General features: G+C 41.4%; 1 protein-coding gene across 16 annotated transcripts in view; it reads left to right on the top strand.

The window, feature by feature from the left end:
• IQCH (IQ motif containing H) overlaps window positions 1-24452 on the top strand; it is a 210637-nt gene that overhangs the window by 3491 nt on the left and 182694 nt on the right. For 15 of the 16 annotated variants that reach the window (XR_006203496.1, XM_042941622.1, XM_042941625.1 and 12 more), the window contains exons 2-4: window positions 6256-6378; window positions 7574-7668; window positions 18717-18834. Coding sequence is in view for 14 of the 16 variants with exons in the window: in XM_042941622.1 (XP_042797556.1) it covers window positions 6256-6378; window positions 7574-7668; window positions 18717-18834 (336 nt within the window). In the remaining 2 variants the exon portion in view is untranslated. Of the gene's footprint in view, window positions 1-6255; window positions 6379-7573; window positions 7669-18716; window positions 18835-24452 lie in introns of those variants that run through there. The other variant, XM_042941624.1, reaches the window with a different exon arrangement.

The raw sequence follows: 24452 nt of genomic DNA, 5'->3' as shown, positions 1-24452 counted from the left end.
CTGCCCCTCCCGCCCCCCCCCACCTTTCAAAAATAAATAAATGTAAAAAAAAAAATTTAACATAACTACGGCACACTCAATTCTGAGAACTTCTACTTTAGATAGTATTCTAAAATGTAAACTGTAATATGATTTCAAAGAAAAATCACAGTAATCAAAGCTACATAGTATTTGTCGGGTATTGTGCATGGTTCTAAATGCTATATGTGTTTTAACTCCTTTAAGACTTAAAACAAAGCTATCCATTAAGGACTGTTATTATTTCACATTATGGAAAAGAAACTGACCAAAGATGTGTATTGTGGGTAGACCCATATACATAGAAAATGCAAGCAATCTTCTCAAACCCTTTCAATCTGTCAATCCTGGTATAAGATAAAGTCTTCCCGGGGCACCTGGGTGGTTCAGCTGGTTAAGTGTCCAACTCTTGATTTCCGCTCCAGTCATAATCTCGAGGTTCGTGAGTTCAAGCCCCGCTTCAGGCTCTGTGCTGACAGATCAGAGCTCACAGCTCTGGATTCTGAGTCTTCCTCTCTCTGTTCCTCCCCCACTCATGCTCACTCACTCTCTCTCTCTCCCTCTCTCAAAAATAAACATTAAAAAAATTTTTTTTAATAAAGTCTTCCCTTGCCCTTTTACTCCTCTAGATACTTAAATCCTGCCTTTTCCACTGAATTTTCACCAGTCTTTAACTTTGTATATTTATAAATACACATTTGTATATTTGTAGATATAATGCATGTACTGGTTAATGGTTAGGCATGAAGGTTCTGGATTCACACTGCCTGGATTTGAGTAGTTCCATCAAATAACCGGCTGTGTTACCATGCACAAGTTACTTAAGGACTTTACACGTCAGTTTCCCTCAAGTATAAAATAAAGATAATAATATGAACTCTGTCTTAGGAGTCTTGTAAGAATTAAAATATAAGATAACATATAATGTATAACACTCAATAGATGTGGGTTTATATTAGATAAGGTCTCTTGCTTTTTAATATCACTTAGTTTTCTGTTCATTCTGTGTCTTTTTAAGATTAGCCTGATTTTTACTGGAAGAAAAGGAAAAATTAATTTCAGCCTGTCTTTTTAACCAGGACTACTCCATTCTTAAGCTTTTTTTTTTTAATGTTTATTTTTGAGAGAGAGAGAGAGAGAGAGAGAGAGAGAGAGAGAACAAGCAGAGGAGAGGCAGAGAGAGGGGGAGACACAGAATCTGAAGCAGGCTCCAGGCTCTGAGCTGTCAGCACAGAGCCCGATGCGGGGCTCGAATGCACCAACTGCAAGATCCTGACCTGAGCCAAAGTTGGATGCTTAACCGACTGAGCCACCCAGGCACCCCTGGGACTTCTCCATTCTTTTTTTTTTTTTTTTTTTAATTTTTTTTTAACGTTTACTTATTTTTGAGACAGAGAGAGAGACAGAGCATGAACGGGGGAGGAGCAGAGAGAGAGGGAGACACAGAATCGGAAGCAGGCTCCAGGCTCCGAGCCATCAGCCCAGAGCCTGACGCCGGGGCTCGAACTCACGGACTGCGAAATCGTGAGATCGTGACCTGAGCTGAAGTCGGACACTTAACCGACTGAGCCACTCAGGCGCCCCAAGGGACTTCTCCATTCTTAACTAAAACTTTATGGGTGATGCTATAGGGCAAATAAGTTATGTCTTGTTTCCCTGTTACAGATGGATTTTTGGGATATCCCATTTTACCCAGCACAGGATTGGGTCCATTGATCCTGGATGACTGGATAATGATCTAGTCATTAATTCAGTCTCCAATAATGTATGTTCTTTTCAAAAATGAAGCAAGCTGGGGGAGCCTGGGTGGCTCAGTCGGTTGAGCATCCGACTTCAGCTCAGGTCACGATCTCACGGTTCGTGAGTTCGAGCCCCGCATCAGGCTCTGGGCTGATGGCTCAGAGCCTGGAGCCTGCTTCCAATTCTGTGTCTCCCTCTCTCTCTGCCCCTCCCCCATTCATGCTCTGTCTCTCTCTGTCTCAAAAATAAATAAACATTAAAAAAAATTAAAAAAAAAATGAAGCGAGCTGGACTAACATGTACTATTATCTGGAAAATACAATAGATGATGCAAACTAATAATAAAATATTTTGATAAAATATCTAAAATACTTGAGAAAAAAATATTTAAATACGCATAATCAATGTTCTAGTTATAAGCTCTTTTTGTGTGACTTATTATGAAAACACAAGCCTTATATGTTTGGATTTCTCAGGACAGTTCTGATTGTGAATATTCTGTCCCTTGTCGGATCATGTACCAAAACCACAACCCACATTCTTACTTTTGGTTCAGGACATAGGGTTACCATCTCCACACAGAGCTCTACGAGGCAGCCTGTAATTAACTACTTCTTGCACTTTTAAGTCTCTAATTCAGGCTTTTTACAGTGTCAGCTGCATCTTTCCTCAACTGATCAGAACAGTGAGGCTGAAACTGTAGTAATAATCATCATCATTATAATTAAGAGAGTTGCCAACCTTACTGACAGCTTCACACTGTACTGAGAGCTTTAGATTATCTCAAGCCCTAGTGACAACTCTATTAGGCAGGTATCATGTTTAGCACCAGTTGACAGAAGAAGAAACTGAAGTACGAAGAGCTAAAGTAACTTGCCCAAGGGGATAGATCCCACGCGCGTTGATCCTGAAACAGATTACGGCAGGTTCGTGAAACAGTCTTGGAGAAGTGGGGTGCTGAGTCCGGGAGGCCTCCTGCATGCTTTCTTTTATTAATAACTCTTACAAGCTTTGTTTTTATACTTTACTAATGATCATCTGATGTCTTTTTAAAACATCTTTATAAATGTTTTCTTGACTCGGGGCACCTGGGTTGCTCAGTCAGCTGAGCATCCGACTCTTGATTTTGGCTCCGGTCATGATCTCAGGGTCATGGGATCGAGCCCCCACATTGGACTCCATGCGGAACATGGACCCTGCTTGAGGTTTTCTCTCTCTCCCTTCTGTCCCTCCCCTGCTCACGCTCCCTCTTTCAACAAACAAACAAACAAACAAACAAACAAAAACACCAACCTTGGAAATACTGGAACTAATTGATATCATCACTGTCTTTCTTATCACCTCCTCCGTCTGGTTTGCCAGGAACAAACAACATAAAATGAAGGGACAAGTGGGCAAGCATGATGAGAATGACTCAGCCAAACCCTATGTTTAGCAGAGATACATAAAATGCAGTTATGGAACTGCTTTTGACAACATGGAATCCAGTTGTGTGGCCAGATTTCTAAATGCTAGAGCGAATCTTCACTGCATTACATCTCTCAAGGGCTTCTTATTAAGCAGCTCTGTCCCCAAACTGTCAAAATAATAATCTTCCTCCTTCTGTGAGTTCGAGCCCTGCGTCAGGCTCTGTGCTGACAGCTCAGAGCCTGGAGCCTGCTTCAGATTCTGGGTCCCCCTCTTTCTGTCCTTCCCCTGCTCACACTCTGTCTCTAAGTGACAAATAAAACGTTAAAAAATTTTTTTAGAAGAAAAAAAACTTCCTCCTAGTAGGAAATATACGGAAAGCAATGCATTTGATGACCACAGAAATGATGGGGGACACGTAAAATTTCAATATGGTAGATTGGATCCATTTGAAGAAAGAACAGAGATTTAGAACATAATTTTTTTCTTCCTACCCAAGTCTGGTTGACACATTTCCTACAATATTTGTCTCTATTGCAACTACTATACAAACAGATGTGTGGTTATTGAAAGGGGAGAAAAAAAATATCTAGCAAGAAAATTAAAAAAAAAAACAAAACTCTTGAGGAAGATGAAGAGAGCAATTCAAATCAAGGAACATTTACTACATGCCAGTTACGTCAAGGAACTTCACTAGGTTTTACCATGCAGGAGCGGAGGATTAACATTTGTTCAGGGCCGTCCTATGTGGCTGGCCGTGCACAAAGCACTCTACATGCTTTAACTCATTTTATTCTTGCCACTCTTCCAACAGGTAGCCAATGATCCCCATTTTATAGATGAAAGCATCAAGGCTCTCAAAAACTATGTAAATTTGTCCAGCTCAGGAAAGGAGGAAATAGGATTCTGGTTTCTATCTGCCTGCTTCCAAAACCTACATTCATTCAATTTCACACACATTGCCTTAGTTTTATTCCACAGTTCTATGAAGCAGAGTAATTCTTTTTTTTTTTCCCCCTTGGTAAAGAAACCAGGGGAAATGTGATGGTGTGCATGGACGTCACGTGACTGGTGATGGAGCAAGGAATTATGTTCACTTGCCCTTACTATGTACTAGAGCCGTTACATATTATCGCATGACTCTGGAAAGAAGTGTAACTGTCCACACAGGGGAGACTGAAACAGACAAACAAACAAAAGAGCCCTTTGGTTCCATGATAAATAACCCAGGGCAGTTTCATTCCCCACCAGCTTCGAAAGACATTACAGAATGATATGTGAAGCTACAAATAATACTACAAACACTAGAGCTACAAGAAGGAAATTCAGGGCATTCAAAGGATGAACCAAGAAATGCGGGCCTGGACGCGAGGCTCACCCTTGAGCTGCTTCTTTGTACTTTCCAAATGCCTTTAGACAATCGACGGTAAACCAGCTTGCAGCCGTAATTTGGACAAAACAATTGAAAGAAGTACACCGTCATCCTTAGTGCCTACGAGCAAACGGTAGGTGTGTTCTGATTTCAATCTGTGAGCCCTCAAGGCTTTCCATGACAATTTGTGCAGAGTACAAATGACCAGATGTGTCTACCAGACTGTGATGCCCATCAGTGAAAAGATGCAAATTCTGATCTTTTGAGTCCTTGGCTCCATGGGAATATTCCAAAGTAATCGATACCACAGGCTGGGATCACCCTGTATGTCCAGTTAGACTACCAGAGAAAAGGTAAGGGCTGCAAAATGCCTTCAGCAACCCAGTCTGCAGATTGTTATTGGTGTCACTATTGCTGAAACAGGTGTTGGGTTCATAAATTTGCATAACAAAATGCTTTTCTTGTGGCAGCAGCCCACACGATAATTAGTGCCATCTGTATTTATGTATTGAAGTTTGGTTTCTAATACGAATTCGGAGAACCTGGGGATGCCTAATCTCACAGCACCCATTTTATCGCGAGGGTGGCGGACCTCAGAGAGGTGTTCATCGTTTCCGAGGAAAATACAGATTGAAGGAGAACGTTGAAGTGGTAACGTATGCCACTTTTTCTTCACGGATCATTTTCAATTCTGACTACGTAAGACAGAGTCAAGGCCACACACCGAAAGAGCCGCTTCTGCAGAGCAGTAAACGGGGAAGATCCAGCCAGAACGGAAAACCAGCGGGCCCTGTTGACCTATTTACAATTCCCTTTTGAAAAGCTCTGCTTTCACTAAAACCTCTCTTTGCCAGAACTTTTCTGTTTTCTTACCTCTTGGCCAATTAGTAGGAATCCGAGTTTGGTGCAAATGTCATATGAGTCGTGAACTCAACTGTTTTGCCAGGTGAGAAGCAGAAGCCATTCGAGTGGTAGTTTTACCCTTGGATTTGTTTCTAATGGGGGAAGGAAAAATAGAACATTGTATGGAAGCTTAGGTTTTTTTCAATCTGAAAGACAACAGTGAAACATTCTAATAAAGAGTATCTTAGAACCATCAAGACCGCTCTTTCCAAGGAACATCATAAAATCTCCCTGATTATCCCCAGCAATTCAAGAAAATTGAAAATCTTTAAAAATAAATAATTTTATTTAAAAGAAATCTTTAAAGTAAATAACTGCAGGGGCGTGTGGGTGGCTCAGTCAGTTCAGCTTCCGACTTCAGCTCAGGTCATGGTCTCGCGGTTCATGAGTTCGAGCCTGGTGTCGGGCTCTGTGCTGACAACTCAGAACCTGGAGCCTGCTTCCGATTCGGTGTCTCCCTGTCTCTCTGCCCCTCCCCTGCTCACTCTGTGTCTCTCTCTTTCTCAAAAATAAACATTAAAAATTTTTTAATAATAAAATAAATAATTGGGGGTACCTGGGTGGCTCAGTTGGTTAAGTGTCCGACTTTGGCTCAGGTCATGATCTCATGGTTCGTGAGTTCAAGCCCCACATCGGGCTCTCTGCTGTCAGCACGGAGCCTTCTTCAGATCCGCTGTCTCCGTCTGTCTCTGCCCCTCCCCTGCTCGCGCACATGTGTGCTCACTCGCTCTCAAAAATAAACATTAAAAAAAATGAATGTTTTAGGTGAACTCTGTATGTATTCTTTCAATATTTTATATTATTTAAACCTATAGGTCCATGAAGACCTTTATCAGTTAAAGGAGAAATTAACAAATTTCCCGCTTGAGGAAAAGGGAGAGACTCTAGACATTCGGAATCTTGAAACCGCAATCAAAAGGACTGAAATGGGGTTAAAAGTAAGTAGAGCTTTAGATATTAAATAAAGCGCTGGAAGGAGATTCCTCTAGGAGAAAAGAACTGTGGTTCTCACAGGACCCTGTGTAATTCTGTAACAGAGGTGGATTTAGACTGGTCATCAGCTTTCTTATTCTGTTCCTGTCATTAAAATGATGATTAACTGATTGTGAAATGTGCCAGGATGCAAATCAAAGTAGTTAAAGTGTTGGGAATATAAGATCATGCAGTGACAATCCCTAACACGTGATTTGATAAAAAGAATTAAGAATTTTAAAAATAACTATTAGTCGCCCAACAACATGCCAGACAAAAAAGAATTCATACCAATGCCTGCAGAGAGTTTCTATCAGATTCACTGAGATTCTAAAGAACAAGAGTGTATTTTTCCCTGCTAGCTTAAGTATTTTGAGATTAGTCATTTTTGTGATATTGTAAGCCAGTCGGTAAAACTAAAGAGATGTACCACTGTTGGAACAGAAATACAGTACATAGGGACTTCATCATGATACATGGGTTGAAGGGCAGAGGAGAACCCAAGTTTCAGACCAGGATAATAATCATTTATAAAACAAAAATCTCTTAGCACATGCGCCCAAATAAGGACCATCTCCATCTTTGAGACCTCTAACTGTCATTGTCCCTGCTCTGGTCTCAGCCTTTCACTCTAACGAGCTGTCAGCTTCACAGCTCAGCTCCAGAGGCCGTGGGAGATGTGGTGTGTTTTTGTTGCCTCATCAAACTGGCACACCATTGTCCTATATGACCTGATGGTGACAGGGCTGTACCCAGCTGGAGTTTTCGGGTTGGCCATTTTAAATGATCTGTAACCTAAGGGCCAAATTCTTTCTTCGGCTGCTGGCTTGAAGTCCCTATAAGGGAAAGATTACTCAGTGTCTGTCTTGCCTTGTAAGCTTACCTGGCTTAGCGATTTACTGGCTATCGTGCATGGTTTAATTTGTGAAGAGCACTACAGGTCACTCAGGCTTTGAGTCTCAATTGTTTATTATGCTTTTTGGGACAGTTAAAGTCATTTAGCCCTGAGATGCCCAATGATACCTTAGGCATGTAATAAACACATAGCGTGTTGTGTCTTTTGGCTTAATCACACAATTCAGAGTGTTACCCTAATGAAGTAAATTAGCTGAGTATCTTAAGTCCAGTCTCATAGCCTAAACTTTCACTTTTCTGTAACAGATTCACATCGAGAAGTATTTAAATGTTGTAAACCATCATGTGTTAACGACTCCTATTAATGATGATAATTTATATTCTCCTCATGCTTCCAGATGGTAAGTAAAATACCCATTGGCGGGGGGGACAAAATAAGTACAATTTAAAAAAAATCTTTCGGGGCACCTGGGTGGCTCAGTCGGTTAAGCGTCCGACTTCGGCTCAGGTCATGATTTCGCGGTCTGTGAGTTCGAGCCCCGCATCGGGCTCTGTGCTGACAGCTCAGAGCCTGGAGCCTGTTTCAGATTCTGTGTCTCCCTCTCTCTCTGCCCCTCCCCTGTTCACGCTCTGTCTCTCTCTGTCTCAAAAATAAATAAACGTTAAAAAAAAAATTAAAAAAAAAAAACAAAACTTTCCCACTCAGGTCAGGTGACCATAAAGACAAAATCTTCTTGGCTTTGTTCATATCCATTCTACTTTCAATAGTTTTGCGTAAGAAGTTAATGGCAGAATTTGGGCTTGGTTTATTCTGCATGACTTTTATTACCTTCTAATGCTTAACACCATGACAATTGTTTCAGGGTCCTAGTTTTGGCTGTTTTCTTTAGTAAAAGGTATCCAAAATTCAACTCCTAAAGGAGGTATTTTAATGCAAGTCTGTTTTTACACTATTAAGGTCACATTGCACTTTCTTCACAGTTTTTAGCATGTAATAGGTACTTTATTGTAAAGGTGATTTTGGTATCCAGAGTAAATAAAACAAAAATAATGAAACTTGCTTGAAATATTCATAATGTAATACATCCTAAGAGAGGATTTATTAAAATTAGACTTGAGTTAAATTGCCTTGCCTCACTTTGGACCCTCTTACAGGTAGGGCTCCTGAATTTGAGTGTATATAGAAGAAGGTTTTGTGCTAAGCTTAAAAACCTTGTGGCCCTATTTGCATCGTAAACACGTACCAAGCATCGTAGGGTCCAGTTTCAGAAATACAGTAAAACGTTGGATCACAAGTAACTTGTTCTATGAGTGTTCCACAAGACAAGCAAACATTTCTAATAAATTTTAACTTGATAAATGAGTGATGGCTTGCAATACGAGTGGTATGTGATGCCGAATGTCACATGATCGCAACTGACCTTATGGTTCTTCTCTCTCTCTCTCTCTCTCTCTCTCTCTCTCTCTCTCTCTCTGTGGGACTGTGGGTGATCGTCTCCCATGCTCGGATGCTTGGTCTCACACTGCAGTGTTTGGCAGAAATCAGTGATTTTTCAGAACACTTGAAGGCGCCCACAACAGGCACTAGTGTATTTTTTTGTCACTTCAAAGCACCTATGGACAGTCCTTGGCTTTTCCATACAAGAGTAAGCTTAGAAATGCTTTGCTTCATTCTAGGTCAGGCTGCCTGCAGATATAAACCCTTTCCTCTGCTGCCTTATTGCCAGTTACATTAAATACAGTATCGGACAGGAGTTTATTAATACTATACTGTAGTCAACATCCATGTGAGCATATACAATGGCCCCTTGCAGAAAAAGGTTGGAAAGAAAGGCGGTAAGAAGGAGATGATTACAGTGGAAGTTAAGAAGGAAATCATTGAGAAATACGAATAAGATATGTGAGTGGCCGAAACTGCAAGATTTTATGAGAAGTCTACGTCTTCATCCTGTCTGCAAAGGAAGAGGAGAAAAAGGCCGAGGAACCCCTCACTTCAAATGAGATTAGGGAGATGTGTAAAATGTGGGAAGCAGTGCAGTTTTGTGAAAAGCACCACCTGAATAAGGCTATTAATGCGAGCAATGAATCTGTTTAATGACAATGCAATGTCACATTTCCACAAAATCCTCAAAAAGAGGCAAAAGCAAGGGTCATTGGATAGGTTCCTTGTTAATGTTGCGTGCGCGCGCACACACACACACACACACACACACACAAGATTCCATTGAGTCAATAGATAGCAGTGATTCCATTAGTGATAGTGAAAGTTGTCCTTTCACAATAACTCTCCTCTCTCGTCTCCCTCATACCAGCCACGAAGGTTTCCAAAGGTAAGCGCAGGTTAATTTGTTTATTTTTCTTTATATTTTGTGTTTTCTTTATTATTTTGTATTATATTAGGGTATTGTAAACATTTTTATATGAATAGTTTTGTGGGTTTTAAAATATTTATTTTAGAAAGAGAGAATGAGGAGAGGGGCAGAGAGAGAAAGAGAGAGAGAGACAGAATCCAAAGCAGGCTACAGGCTCTAAGCCGTCAGCACAGAGTCCAATGCGGGACTCAAACTGAGAGATCATGACCTGAACCGAAGTCACATGCTTAACTGACTGAGCCACTCAGGTGCCCCTTTATGAATATTTTTGGGTTGTGGAACGAATCATCCAAGTTTCCATGGTTCTTTATGGGGAAATTCGCTTTGATATATAAGTGCTTTGGATTACAAGCATGTTTCCGGAACACATTATGCTCGCAAACCAAGGTTTCACTGTAGTTCACAAGGAAACGTGGCAATCTACAGACGTAACCAAGTTCCAGCATTCAGTAGTGGGGAGCAGAGCTTTGGGGTACCACTGTATCAGTCTCCCTTTCCTGCACATGGAATGCCACAGGCATCCATCATTCCTTGTAGACGCAACTGTCCCTCATCTGTCTAGTTTTTAGTCATTTTATTGCTTTGATTTTTAAATTAGGGAATAAAAAAATGACTTGAAAATAGGTTAATATAAATCTTCTAAAACAAGGAATCTGTAAGGAAGGAACATAATAGAAGGGGTTCCTGGAGAAGAAAATATTGGAGGTCAGTTTCCCAACTTATATTGACGCTTAGTTGGAAATCAAAGGAGCCCTACAAGGTCAAGTGGGAGGCCTTTGTAGATGGCAGCCAACAGACAGCAGGCTGTGGCCAAAGATTATGCATACAGACATCAAGTAAGAAAGCCTCACAATGGAGGGGGTGGGGAGTAAACAGGAAAAGAGGTCTGTTACCAACTCCAATGAAGTTCTCCCATCCTGTATCCAGCTTTCTCTTGGTTCTTCTGTCCTGACAAAGAACAGAGAGTCTGGGCTATATGCAAGTTAAGATGGCTGAAAAGAGCAAACTGTGTAGCAATTATACCCACAGAGAATCAAGCAGAAACATTTGGGCAGAGACCTTTCTTCTACAGTTCTTCTCCCTTGCCAAGGAGTGTCCTTGCCCCTTACTAGGGTCTGGAAGAGGGAAGGAAGCCTTCACCCTTAATTGGGGCATGGAGTTGGCTCCCAGAAGTAGTCCTTGGATCCTTTCTCTCCTATTCAATACAATAATATAATCACTGGCCCTCCTGGCAGGAAGATGGGAGGGAGCCTGGCAAGTTTGTATGAGCCTCGCAAGCCTGGGGGAGTATATCCATCGTAGCTGTGGCGCTAAAGTAGCGCGCAATTTGAAAATGAAATGCAAGGAACCAGGTCAAAAACTGGAGAAAAATCCAGATTGGGTCTTTAAAGTAAGCAGGCCTGGGGCAGGTCCTGGGAGTCCAAGTGTGAGTCACAGGGAGTGGCTCAGGGAGGAAAAGAAGTAGCAACAGTAGACGGAAATGGAAAACAGGAGACCCCGGGCAGTCAGGAACTGTCGCCTATGACGGGAGTGTTCCCTGGTAGATAGTCACACCAGATTCTGCACTTGCAGGCGTGTCCCCCGAGACCATCGTGAATAGATGTGGCTTCAGAGTTCATATCCTGCTAGGAGTTTTCTATGCAAAGCAGTTTGTAGAACCCAGGATTCCTTCAGGTGCTCACGCCCGGGGGGGGGGGGGAGTGGGACTGGCCAATTCACTCCGTTTTTCTTCTGAGGTTCCATGACAAAGTTCTTGTAACACCCAAGTAAGAAGGTGTTTTTTCATGATGGATGGCATGACTCACTGAGAGACAGGTTACTTATCTCAACACTGATCAGGAGGTCAGAGAAGACGACAGTTGATTACAGTTTGGAGCTGGAACAAGCTGAACCTGGCCTTTTATCCCCCATGACCATCAGTTTAAAAATTCGGGCATGCATCCATAATATGTATTTATTTATAAATTGTATACTTATCATATGGCGTGAATACACTATAAAATACACCGACAAATATTTAAATGAGACAAAGATTAAACAGTTTAAAATACTTTACTATATTAACAGTACAAAACTTCTTTTGCTAAAAAAGGCTACTAATTAGAATATTCTGGTTGTTTTATCTTGTTAATCACGATGGCTTTATACTGGCTGTAGCTAATAACCCGAAACATATTCTATGCTTAGTGGAGATTCGTCAGAGATGCTGGTTGAATGGAAGTCCGTATTTCAGTTAGTCTTCTGGATAACTTTTAAGTTTGCGGGCGGGGGGCGGGGGGGGGATGGATTTGGCTGACTTGTCATAAATTTGATTGGTTTACCATCATTTGCACTCTCTAGCGTGGCTGAAGAAAAGCTCACCCCACGAGTACGTGTCGATTCTGGCATTTTCTTATTTTTCACTGATGCTCCTTATCATTATCTTCAAGATACAGGGTGTCTTTTTTTGCAGGAATCTTTTTAAGACACTGGTCCATTTTTTCAGGCTTGAGTGAAAACTACGTAATAGAACCCATAAACCCATTTCATGAGTAAACTACAGTGTATTCTAACGCTGTGAAAAAATGTGTACCAGTGCAGACCCCGCCGTTCGTGCCTTTGTGGTTTGGAGTCCCCGCTCCCAGAAGGCCTCCAGAACCACAGGTGACATGACCACATGAGGGATCCAGGGACAAGCTGAATATTAAATAGCAGCACACAGTAATTTCTTATTTTCTATATTTCTTATTTGATGTAAAAAAAAAAAAAAAGTTCTTATGTTCTCATCACACAACCAATGGCATTATTTTATGGATTGCCTGGGATGTGGACATCCTGTGTGAGAGGCCACCGGGCTAGAATGATGGTTCTTAAACTTTGGTTTCACTGGCTCCCAGATGGTCCTGGAATTTGCATTTTAACAAACACCCTTGGCATCCCGAATGCAGATTAATTTGTGCTTGGAATCCCAGGACAAGCATAGCTCCCTGGAATCAGTATTCCTTGGCCACTGAGAGGGCCTGCCTCTATCTGGTCAAGGGCCTAGTCCTGGAAATTCAGCTACCCCATTGCTCTGGAGGGTTGGAGTAAGCCTCTTGCACTAGGAATGGGCCCAGCGTGGCACCTGGGAGTCATGCTGGTAGGACTGTCACTGTTCACTTAAACTCTGAGTCTGGTGGAGTGTCAGAGGCCAGGAGTCCAGACCAGCAACTCCTTCTGAAAGGGGTGCCATTTAATCAGAACTGTGCATCTCTGTTGCTCCTTGGACGGCAAGCACGGTTGCTATGAGTAACTGGGAATCAACATTGTTCCGATATTTGGGGCTTCATGTTAACTATGGAAACCCAGGAAACTGGGAGAGTTTATTCCAAATGACTATTGTCCCTGGACATACCTTAAAAATGACTTAGAACAGACCAGATACAATAGCCATCATCTTCATTTTCATTATCAGTGTGGATTTCATCTTGTCACAATTTTCCTAACACTTGACAGTTTGCAGAGGACTTTGTTTTACCCCATGAGGCAGATATTTACCCTTTCCTTTTAAACATGTGCATGCTGAGGATCACAGCCATCCCAGGTCACACTGGTCGTTGATGGTGAGGCCCAGACTTGAGTCTGGTCACATGTGTGCAATGGAGCATTCTCCCACGCCGTGGCTTCCTGGAAACCAAGAAGCCTAATTTTCACAAAAGATGGTTTACATTTTAGCAAGAAGGGAAAATCTGGTCATTGTGTCCGGTAGAAACAAAAACCGGTAGGGACACAGAGTGCTAACAATGGGTGCCCCCCAAATGCAAGATTTTCTTAGCAGTCATTCAGAAAACAATGATGAGGACATTATCCAAAGTGGCATATTTTCTCCAAAGAGCTAAAAAAAGCTTCTGTATTGTTTTCCAAATATGTTTCACCACTGTCCCCACTTTGGCCGTGATTCGTCTGTGTCAAAGTGTGGTTCTTCCTCTCACATGATTGGCTTTCGTGGATTTTATTGCTCGTAATATCTGCTCACACTGCTCTTAACGACCTCGCTTTGCTCATTGACACTGGGAGGTTGACTACCATCTGTACCAACACTCTCAGAACCGCACAGAGATCTTCATTTTATATTCTGTTGTGCCAGTGTTTGAGAAGGGGAGACAAGAACAAAGCAAATAGATGGTGGTGAGAAGCAGTGAGAGAGAAAGAAGAGGTTTGCATTACACGGCCAGCGTACATTAGAAGGTACATTTCCCTCAGTAAATGAAGCATCCTGGAGCCCATCCATTCTGGGTTGTTACACGGCAGTACACAAATCCCACTTGTATAGACTAGGACTACATCCTGGTCATACAGAGGTGAAGCACAGGGAGCAAGATGGCAACGCTTGGTAATCTACATGAAAGGTATTTGGATGCTAACTGCTCTTTCCATTTCTCTGTGGGTCAAACATTTTTTTAAACAGGGGCAGCTGGGTGGCTCAGCCAGTTGAGCATCCAACTTCAGCTCAGGTCATGATCTCACGGTTCGTGGGTTCGAGCCCCATATCAGGCTCTGTGCTGGAGACAGCTCAGAGCCCGGAGCCTGCTTCGGATTCTGTGTCTCCCTGTCTCTCTCTGCCCCTCTCTTGCTTGTGCGCTCTGTCTCTCAAAAATAAATTTAAAAACTTAAAATTTTTAGTAAAAAATAAATTTTTTTAAAAAGCATCAGAAAATGAAAAAATAACAAACCAGAAAAACGTTTGCAGCAGCCATGACACAAAAATTGGTAACATCTTTTAAAAAATTTTAAAAAAGTATTCATGCCAATACAAAAAAAAAAAGCTGACAGAGGACAACAAACTACTCACAGAGATAGAAATGCAAATAACCAGTAAACGTGAAAAATGTTCAATCTCACTGGTAAGCCAGAGAAATGCAAATTAAACAATATATTACTGTTTTTTCCTTACAAATTAGCACAACAAATCATTTAAACCATTCTAATAATCAGTGCTGATGAGGTAGCAGTAGGACGGGCATACTTTTGTTTTACCACTAAAGGTGTAAGTTGGCACGAAGTTCTAAAAGGCAGCTTCTCAACATGTGCGAGAAGCTTTTTAATTCATTTTTTTTAATTTAGTGGTTGTACTTCTAGGAATTTGTCCTAGGAAATGAAAAGAGAGAGACATGAATCTGTGTATGTTTGTTAATTTCAGTGTTCTATTTAATACCAATAAATGTGGAAATAACCTTAAATGTTAATAGTAAAAGCATGATTAAATCTATAACACATCTGGGGCTCCCAGGTGGCTCAATTTGTTAAGTGACCGACTTTGGCTCAGGTCATGACCTCACAGTTCGTGGGTTCGAGCCCCATATCAGCCTCTGTGCTGGAGACAGCTCAGAGCCTGGAGCCTGCTTTGGATTCTGTGTCTCCCTGTCTCTCGCTGCCCCTCCCCCGCTCCCACTCTGTGTCTGTCTCTCAAAAATAAATGGACATTAAGTTTTTTTAAAAAAATCGATAACACATCTATGTGTGTATTACATAGCTATTAAAACTGATATTATCCAAGAAATTTAATGACATGGAAAAATTCTCACAGTATATGTTGAGGGGGAAGAAAGCAGGATGCAAAATTATATCTCAATTCAAATTCACTTCTAAATACATAATAAACAGAGGTAAAAAGATAAGAAATACACAAATAGAGGGGCACCTGGGTGGCTCAGGCAGTTAAGCGTCAGACCCTTGGTTTTGATTCGGGTCCTGATCTCACGATTTTTGGATTTGAGCCCCACATTGGTCTCTGTGCTGACAGTGTGGAGCCTGCTTGGGATTCTCTTCTCTCCCTCTCTCTGCACCTTCCCTACTCACCGGTTCTCTCTCTCTCAAAATAAACATTAAAAAATATTTTTTTAAGGAAATCCATGAAGAGAGTTTCACTTCTAAGAAGATGGTGTAGACATACTTCTCCCTATTCCTTCTGATAAATACAGCTAAAAATCCTAGACGTTATCTATAAAACAAGTTTATGAAGACTTAGAAAGAAGTCAGACCAGTTAGGGGGCCCTGGGACCCAAGGAAGGACATATGGTGAGGCCCCTGGATTTTCTTCCTGCTTTACGTATCCTGTTATCCAACCTGTATCATTTTCCTTCTCTCTGAAGAGCTTCTGGTGACATTTCTTGCAAGACTCTGGTGACGAATTCCCTTAGTGTTCATCTATCTGAGGAGATCTTTATTTCCCCTTTGTTTTTGAAGGATAATTTTACTTAGATACAGAATTCCAGGTTGGTGTGTTTTATCTTTCCACACTTCAAATATTTCACTCTGCTTTCTTGCTTGCATGGCTTATGAAGGGACGTCTGATACAATTTATACCTCTCTTCTATAGGTTAAGTTGGGATTTTTTTTCTTTGTCTTCTTGCGAGATTTTCTGTTTGCTCTTAGTTTTTCATAGTTTGAATAGGATATGCCTAGGTATAGTTTTTCAGGATTTATCCTAGCTTGGTATTCTCTGAACTCTCTGGATCTGTGGTTTAGTGTCTGTCATTAATTTTGGAAAATTCTCAGCCACCATTACTCAAATATGTCTTCCGCTCCTTTCTTCTTTCTTTTTCTGATATTCTCATTATATATATGTATGTTACACCTTTTATAATTGTGTCCCAGTTCCTGGACATTCTGTTCTGTTTTGTTCAGTCCTTTTTCTCTTTGCATTTCAGTTTGGGTAACTTCTATTGACATTTTTCAAGCTCATGGATTCTTTCTTTGGCTGTGTCCTATTAATAAACCCTTCAAAAGTATTCTCCATTTCTTATGGTGTTTTGATTTCTAGCATTTTCTTTATATTCTTTGAGTTTCAAGGTTTCTGCTTACATTAAATATCTGTTCTTGCATGATGTCTATTTAGAGCCCTTAGCTTATTAATCACAGTGATTTTAAATTCCTGGTCTGATACTTCCAAAATCTTTGTTATATCTGATTCTGATGTTGGCTGTGTCTCTTCAAACCTTTTTTTTTCCCTTGCCTTTTAGCATGCCTTGTCATTTTTTCTTTTTTTTTTTTTTTTGAAAGCTGGACATGATGTATGGGTAACAGGAAGTGAGGTTAATGAGTCTTTATCTGGCTACAAATTGTGCTGTATACTGTTTGCTGTAACTGTAGGTGTCTGAGGCTTCCATTTCTTCAACCGTCTTTGTTTTTGTCTCCCCTGGGGTCTTTCATTTTTCCTAGAAACTTCTTCCTAAATAGGCCTGAGCCCGAAGTCCTCTCATCTGTAATCCTCTGTAGATGTAAGTGTGTTGAGGGGAAGCATTCAATACTCCTTGATCAGGCCTCCGTCTTTCAGTGGGTCTGTGCCTCTGAACTGTTACCTTCACTACTTTTTCTTGGAATTTCCCCCTCTTAGGTGAGACAGGAAGACTGGAAGGGCCTGGAGTTAGCTACTTGCCCTTCCTCGGGTCAGATAATAATTTTCCTTGAGAGCTGGCCTTCATTACAGAGAACAGAACAAACAACAGAACTCTCTGGGAGTAGTTGGAAGTGGTTTCTTTTCCCTTCCCCCTGCCAGAAGCAGGAGGTGATTTTTCTGTGTCTTCCGGTGGGAATACGGTGAGGCCCCTGAAGGTAGTCATGAAAGTTTTACCCCGCCCCCAAGCTTTGTCGCCACTGAGGCTTTTTGTTTTGTTTTTTTTTTTTTAATTTTTTCTTAACGTTTATTTATTTTTGAGAGTGACAGAGTGTGAGAAGGGGAGGGGCAGAGAGAGAGGGAGACACAGAATCCGAAGCAGGCTCCAGGCTCTGAGCTGTCAGCACAGAGCCCCACGCGGGGCTCGAACTCACGGGCCTGGCCCGTGAGATCGTGACCCGAGCTGAAGACAGACGACCAACCGACTGAGCCACCCAGGCGCTCCGGCCCCACTGAGTTTTTACAGCTCAAGTTAATACACATTGAGCCTCTGGCCATTTGTTAAGTGGAATTTAACTCTTCTTGCCAATACCAGCTCCAGCAGCAGGCTTCCATTCTGGAGCTTTAGCAGGGTCTGTCTGTCTCAGTCTCTCTCCAGTTTTCAAGGCAGTAGTTTTCCCTGTGATCTGGATTCTCTGACAGATCAAAGAAGAATTGCTTTTCAGTGTGTTGAGGTTCTTCTTATCACTCCCATCCTCACAATAACTTCCAAGCTCTTTACGCGTTGGAACAAAACCAAACGTCCATAAATTGCTTTCTAATGAAAATTTTACAAAAGTGGGCATCACAGTAGAGTCAAGAGATTGGGTCATTATGGTTGAGTTTAATTGATCCTAATTATGTTGACCAATTTAAAAAAGTGGAATCTACTTTCAAATGAAAAGTTTTAGTTTGTTATAGAGCGTGTGCTCACGAGAGAGGGCGGTGGGGGGGGGGGGGGAGAGAGAGAGAGTGCGCGACAGAGCAAGAGAGGGAGAATCTTAGGCAGGCTCCATGCCCAGCAGAGTTCAAACTCATGAAATGTGATATCATGATGAGCCGAAATCAAGGGTCTGGCGCTCAGCCAACTGACTAACCCAGGTGCCCCTCAAATGAAAAGTTTTAAGACATACATTACACACACAGTCATTCTTATAACTTTGTTTTTACATTGCCCACCCCCACCCCCGCCATGGAACTGCCCACTGCTTAGTAAGAAAGACCTTCAACCACCTTTGATCCTTAAGTCTTTACAGTTATATAAAATAGCAGACATTTAGAGAATGTAAGTGCCAACTGCTTAGGGACAAGCATTTTGAATGTATTTAACATTGGCTATTCTGTGATTTGGTTTTACAAAACAATACAACATGCTATATTTTCTCTACCAAGAAATATTTTATAGTATAGTAATTCTGTCCGACGTGGGTCATATAAACTCAGCCAGAGATAGAGCTTTTTATTCATGCTATAGTGGTCATTATCAGACTCAGAAGTTCATATGCTTAGTAAACAAGTACAGTTTCATAGTAGTAAAAATGCTCAAGTTGGTCTAGTTTATTGTAATTACCAATAGAATATTTCCTATAAAATCTAATTGAACTAGGAAGCATTGTTTCAAAATTACAATTTGTGAAGCTGTTGAGATTTGACTTAAAATTTTCTTTTTCTTTTTTAAACTTAGGTTGCTTCCAGCTGTAATTGATCAGAAATCATTTATCTTCCCTCTAGAATCTGAGGGTAAACTTTGGCAACCCCAAAGACAGCACAGTACATTTCCACAAGCCTTTCCAAGAAAAAAGGTAGGCATAGAGATACCCATAAAGACAAAAAGGGGATTAGTGGTTGTGGAAGCTAGGGGGAGGGAAGAATGGGGAGGGACATCTAATGGATATCAAGTATCTTTTGGGGATGATGAAAATGTTCTGGAATTCAATAGTGGAGATGGTTGCACAACACTGTGAATCTACTGAACACTGCTGAATTATACACTTTTTTTAGCATTTTAATTTTTAATTTTTTAATGCTTTATTATTTATTTTTGAGAGAGAGAGAGAGAGAGTGCAGAGGGGAAGAGGGGCAGGGAGAGAGGGAGACACAGAATCTGAAGCAGGCTCCAGGCTCTGAGTGATCAGCATAGAGCCCGACGCGGGGCTTGAACTCACAAACCGTGAGATCATGACCTGAGCCAAAGTCGGACGCTTAACCAACTGAGCCACCGAGGTGCCTTGAATTGTACACTTTAAAGGGATAAATTGAAGGTATATGAATTATAGCTCAATAAAGTTGTTAGAAAAAAAAAACTTTTTAAGAGCAAAGGTAGGAAATTTGCTTTGTGTTCTAAATGAGAAAACATGCCTATTGTTTCAATTATGTTCATGGTAGGGTCAGTTCCTACCACAAGACAGCTTTCTTCAGAAAGCAAATATATCACAACAGAATGCCTTCCAAAAAATGCCTGCCAATTTTTTAACTGGCAATAATCACACCTCAGATAAACCAATGGCTACGATACTGCCACTGTGCAAAGCCAGAATTTTGGAACAGAGCCCTAGAAGGAAAGTTTCCAAGTGGCAAGGAATTGAGTTCAAGAGGTTACTGATTTTGCCTGTTGAGTGTTCTTGCTCTTTAATTCCTATTCCCTCCCCAACCCCCCACAAGTGATAATAGCTCACCTCCTGTCAGTGCTTTTGGAACACTAACTTGTTTAACCTTCAGAATGATTCTAGAAAGACGTGCTATTATTGTCTTCATTTTATTGATGAAAAAACCAAGATTCAGAAATGTTAAAGAAATTGCCCAAGAGAACACAGCTAGTGTCAGGGCCAGGATGATGAACCCAGAAATGTAGGCATAACCACCGTGGTACCCCTTTGTAGGCAATAACTTTGTTGAGGTATAATTAATATACCATAAAATTCACCCTTTTTAAGTGTTCAGTCAGTGGTTTTTAGTATCTTCCCCAAGCTGTGAAGCCATCATGCAGTACCCTTTTTATAATGGCATTATCCGTATTTTTCCTTTACCACACTTGGCAAAATTTCTAACTAGATTTTTTTTTAAGTGTCAGCTTCTCTCACTAGAATGGAAGTTGAATGAGGGCAGAAGCCATGTCAGTTTGTTCACTGCTGTATATTGCCAGGGGATTCTCCATAAATGCTTGTGGAATGAAGAGAGGACATCATAGGGACCCCTAAGGGGGTGCCCACCCCCATGTAAAACCAGTCCAGGCTCCACTACACTTGCAAAACAGCCAACTCTGACCACGGTCATGGCACTTCTTACACGGAGTTCATTTGGCCACTATCTGTGTGCCAAGAATTGGCAGAGGCACACTGTGATCAATGATGCCAGGTCCCTGCTCTCAGAGCTTACATTCTAGTCAGGGGAGACAGACCATTGATCAGAAAATACCACATCATAATAAAGGCTGTTCTGAAAAGAAAAGGGAGTGCTATGATAAAGGGAGCTTAAACTTCTCACCTCCCTTACTAGTAAGTCTCTGCTTCAGCTCAATTTTCCCCCTCTCCCCCAAGAATCTCAGGAGGGTCACTGGTGGCCCACAAGTAGAAGATTGGGGCTCTTTGGAAACAAAATATCTGAATCTAGGACTCTCTCGAATGTATAGCTGCTATTATGATTCCAGAAAAAAATAAAACCACAGCCAGAACGTATTTTCCCAGAAGAGTTTTGAATCCTGGAGAATGATCATAAAGATAGGGAATCTTATGTGCAGTGTGTAAGCCTAGAGTTCTTTTAAAGACTGTGAGCATGGGTGAGCTTCATTTAAAAGGGGCATGGACGGTTTCCTACCCTGACTTTACCTCGAGGGCCTAGATCCCTATTGTTGTTTTATTTCTAATATCAGTGACATCTGCTTAAAAATGCATAACCGCTGACATACAAGATAGCCCTAATTTTGCATTGTAAACTCAATGACAAACAGTGCTGTTTTGCCAGCTGTTCCCGCAAGCCTACTACACCAACTTAAAAGCTTATATTATTAAGTAGCAGGGAAATCCAACTGGGATATTACCACCTTTAATTGCCCACTGCCAACCTGTTCGACTAGGTAAACCCCGGTTGCTTCTTTAAGCTTCCTTTCTCCAAAGTAGATAACGATCTTTGGAGTTCCATTTAACACCAAAAACTTGCATGACAAACAATTAGGAGTTGCTCAATTATAATTACACTCATAATCAAGAATGGTTTATGAGGACAGCTACATGCCAAAGAATGAAACTGGACCATTTTCTCACACCATACGCAAAAATAAACTCAAAATGAATTAATGACCTAAATGGGAGACCTGAAACCATGAAATTCCTAGAAGAAAACAGACAGTAATCTCTTATACATCAGACTTAGCAACATTTTTCTAGAAGGTCTCCTCAGGCAAGGGAAACAAAAGCAAAAATAAGTTATGTGGACTACACCAAAATGAAAAGCTTTTACACAGCAAAGGAAACCATCAGCAAAAAAGAAAAACAAAAAACAAAAAAACCAAAACACGAAAGAAACAAGGCAACCTACTGAATGGGAGCAGATGTTCTCAAATGATATTTTCAATAAGAGGTTATACAACTAATAAATATGTCAAGAACTATAAATATAAACACTAAAAAAACCCAATCTGATTAAGAAAATGGGCAGGGCATCCGGAATAGACATTTTTGCAGAAAAGGCATAGAGATGACCAATAAACACATGAAAAAATGATCAACATCACTGATCACCAGGGAAATGCAACTCAAAACCGCAATGAGCTATCACTTTCCACCCGTCAAAATGGCTAGACTCGAAAAGGTAAGAAACAGCACGTGTTGGAGAGCACGTGGAGAAAAGGGAACCCACGTGCACGGTTGGTAGGAATGTAAACTGGTGCAACCACTGCGAAGAGCAGTACGGAGCTTCCTCAAAAAATTAAAAAATGGAACTACCACATGATCCAGCAACTCCACTATTGGGTATTTACCTAAGAAAATGAAAACATTCATTCAAAAAGATGCAGGCACCCCTATGTTTATTGCAGCATCATGTACAACAGCCAGGATATGGAAGCAACACAAGTGTCCATCGATAGATGGATGAACAAAGAAGATGTGGTACATATACACAATGGAATATTACTCAGCCATAAAAACAAATGCGATCTTGCCATTTGTTTTTTTTTTTTTTTTTTTTCAACGTTTTTTATTTATTTTTGGGACAGAGGAGACAGAGCATGAACGGGGGAGGGGCAGAGAGAGAGGGAGACACAGAATCGGAAACAGGCTCCAGGCTCCGAGCCATCAGCTCAGAGCCTGACTCGGGGCTCGAACTCATGGACCGCGAGATCGTGACCTGGCTGAAGTCAGACGCTTAACCGACTGCGCCACCCAGGCGCCCTGCGATCTTGCCATTTGTGACAACACGGGTGGACCTCGAGGGTATTATGCTAAGTGAAATAAGTCAGACACAGAAAGGCAGATACTATAGGATTTCACTTACATATGGCATCTTAAAAACACAAAAACAAACAAACAAAAAACAAATGAAGCAACAAATACAGGGAACAAACTGGTAGTTACCAGAGGAGAGGTGGATGGGGGATGGGCAAAATGGATAAAGGGGATTAAGAGGTACAAACTTGCAGTTATAAAGTAAGTAAGTCACAGGGATGAAAAGCATAGGGAATGTGGTCAGTAATATTGTGAGGGCAAAGAAACATTTGCTTATTGATCTTCTTTTTCTTTTGAAAAAGCCGTATTGTGATGACTTTTCTTCACAGTGTATCTTTGCTCCTCATCAACACCAGCTCGGCCCCTCTTTGGGGCACCTCAGGCTACAGGGTTTGAAATAAAAACAACAAAGGAGAAGATGGAGGGAAGAAGAGAAGGAGAAAAAGTTTAGGGGCCACGAGAGCATTTGATTTTCTTGTAGTATCTGGTGAGCAAACCCCTACACTGTTCAGATCAAAGGACCTCCTTACAAGCACGATACAGGCTGTGGAGCAGGGAAAATAAACGCATCCTATTGCTTGAAAAGGATTCCCTCTCTTAATTCCATACAATGGATGCTTTCTCAGTCGAACAGACATAAAAAATACACTGTGATCCACTATGATGCAACAATGTGCAGGGTCAGGGTCTAAGATGGGAAGGATCCATTTTGTGGATTTGGATCGAATTGAGAACGTGATTTTCAAACTTTGCTCTGAAACTGAAGTTTTGAAGATTTTGGACATCATGAAGAATAATATGGTGGGAGATGAAAGAAGGAAAACGAGCAGGTAAGCATGGCTTCCCAGACTGTCGCTGAGAGTTCTGCCTCACTTGGCGTTGGGTGGAAAGTTTTGCAGATGAGACGGTAATTGCATTTCACAGACCAGAGCGCGCACAGAAGACAAGGCCCCCAGTGAGCCAACCACTGTGACCTCCATCTTCTCACAAGAAGCTAGGCTCCATGAAAGCAGTGACTTTTAAAAAATGTCTGCTCCTTTTCCCCGGGTTTTTAAAAACCCTTTTATTATGGAGATATCCAAAGAGAAAACAGTCCAGGAATGACCATTTGTCCTTCACCTAGATTTAATAACAATTAAACTTTGCCATTTTTGTGTCATCACTTTTTATTGAAGTGTTTTAAAATACAGACCTAAGGACATTTCATCCCTTCATGCTTTAACATGCAGCTTTAAAAATGAGCATGTTCCTATGGGTGAGTCGGTTAAGCGTCCGACTCCCGCTCAGGTCATGATCTCACGGCTCATGGGTTCGAGCCCCGCATCGGGCTCTGTGCCGACAGCTCAGAGCCTAGAGCCTACTTTCGATTCTTTGTCTCCCTCTCCCTCTGTCCCTCCCCTGCTCACACTCTGTCTCTGTCTCTCAAAAATAAATAAAAAATGTTAAAAAAATTTTTTTAAAATGAGCATATTCCTACATACCCACAGCACCATTATCATACCTAAAAAATGAACAATAATTCATGAATATAATAAATACTCAGGTCATACTCAGATTCCCCCAATTAATCCTGAGATGGCTTTTACCAATCCTCTGTCCAAACCTGGATCTGCCAAGATATATCCTTTGCATTTGATCATTTCTCAAAGCTCTATTAATCCAAAGCAGAGAGACTCTGTTTCGTTCATTGCTGTAATCTGTGCCCAGACAGTGCCAAGCCCGGAGTAGGCTCTCACTAGATGACAACAACATCGTGGTTAGACGTATGGGTTCACATCCTGGGTCCACCACTTCCTACCTGTTCCTTGGCAAGTCACTTAACCTCTCTGTGCCTCAGTTCCTCATCTGCAAAATGGACGTAAGAATAGCCCCTACCTACTGTTAAAAACTGAGAACAAACTGAGGGTTGATGGGGGGTGGGAGGGAGGGAAGGGTGGGTGATGGGTATTGAGGAGGGCACCTTTTGGGATGAGCACTGG

The sequence above is a fragment of the Panthera leo genome, chromosome B3, assembly GCF_018350215.1.
Source record: "Panthera leo isolate Ple1 chromosome B3, P.leo_Ple1_pat1.1, whole genome shotgun sequence".
Taxonomy (NCBI): domain Eukaryota; kingdom Metazoa; phylum Chordata; class Mammalia; order Carnivora; family Felidae; genus Panthera; species Panthera leo.
Note: the sequence above shows the minus strand (reverse complement) of the source record. Positions and strands in the feature narration are given on the sequence as shown.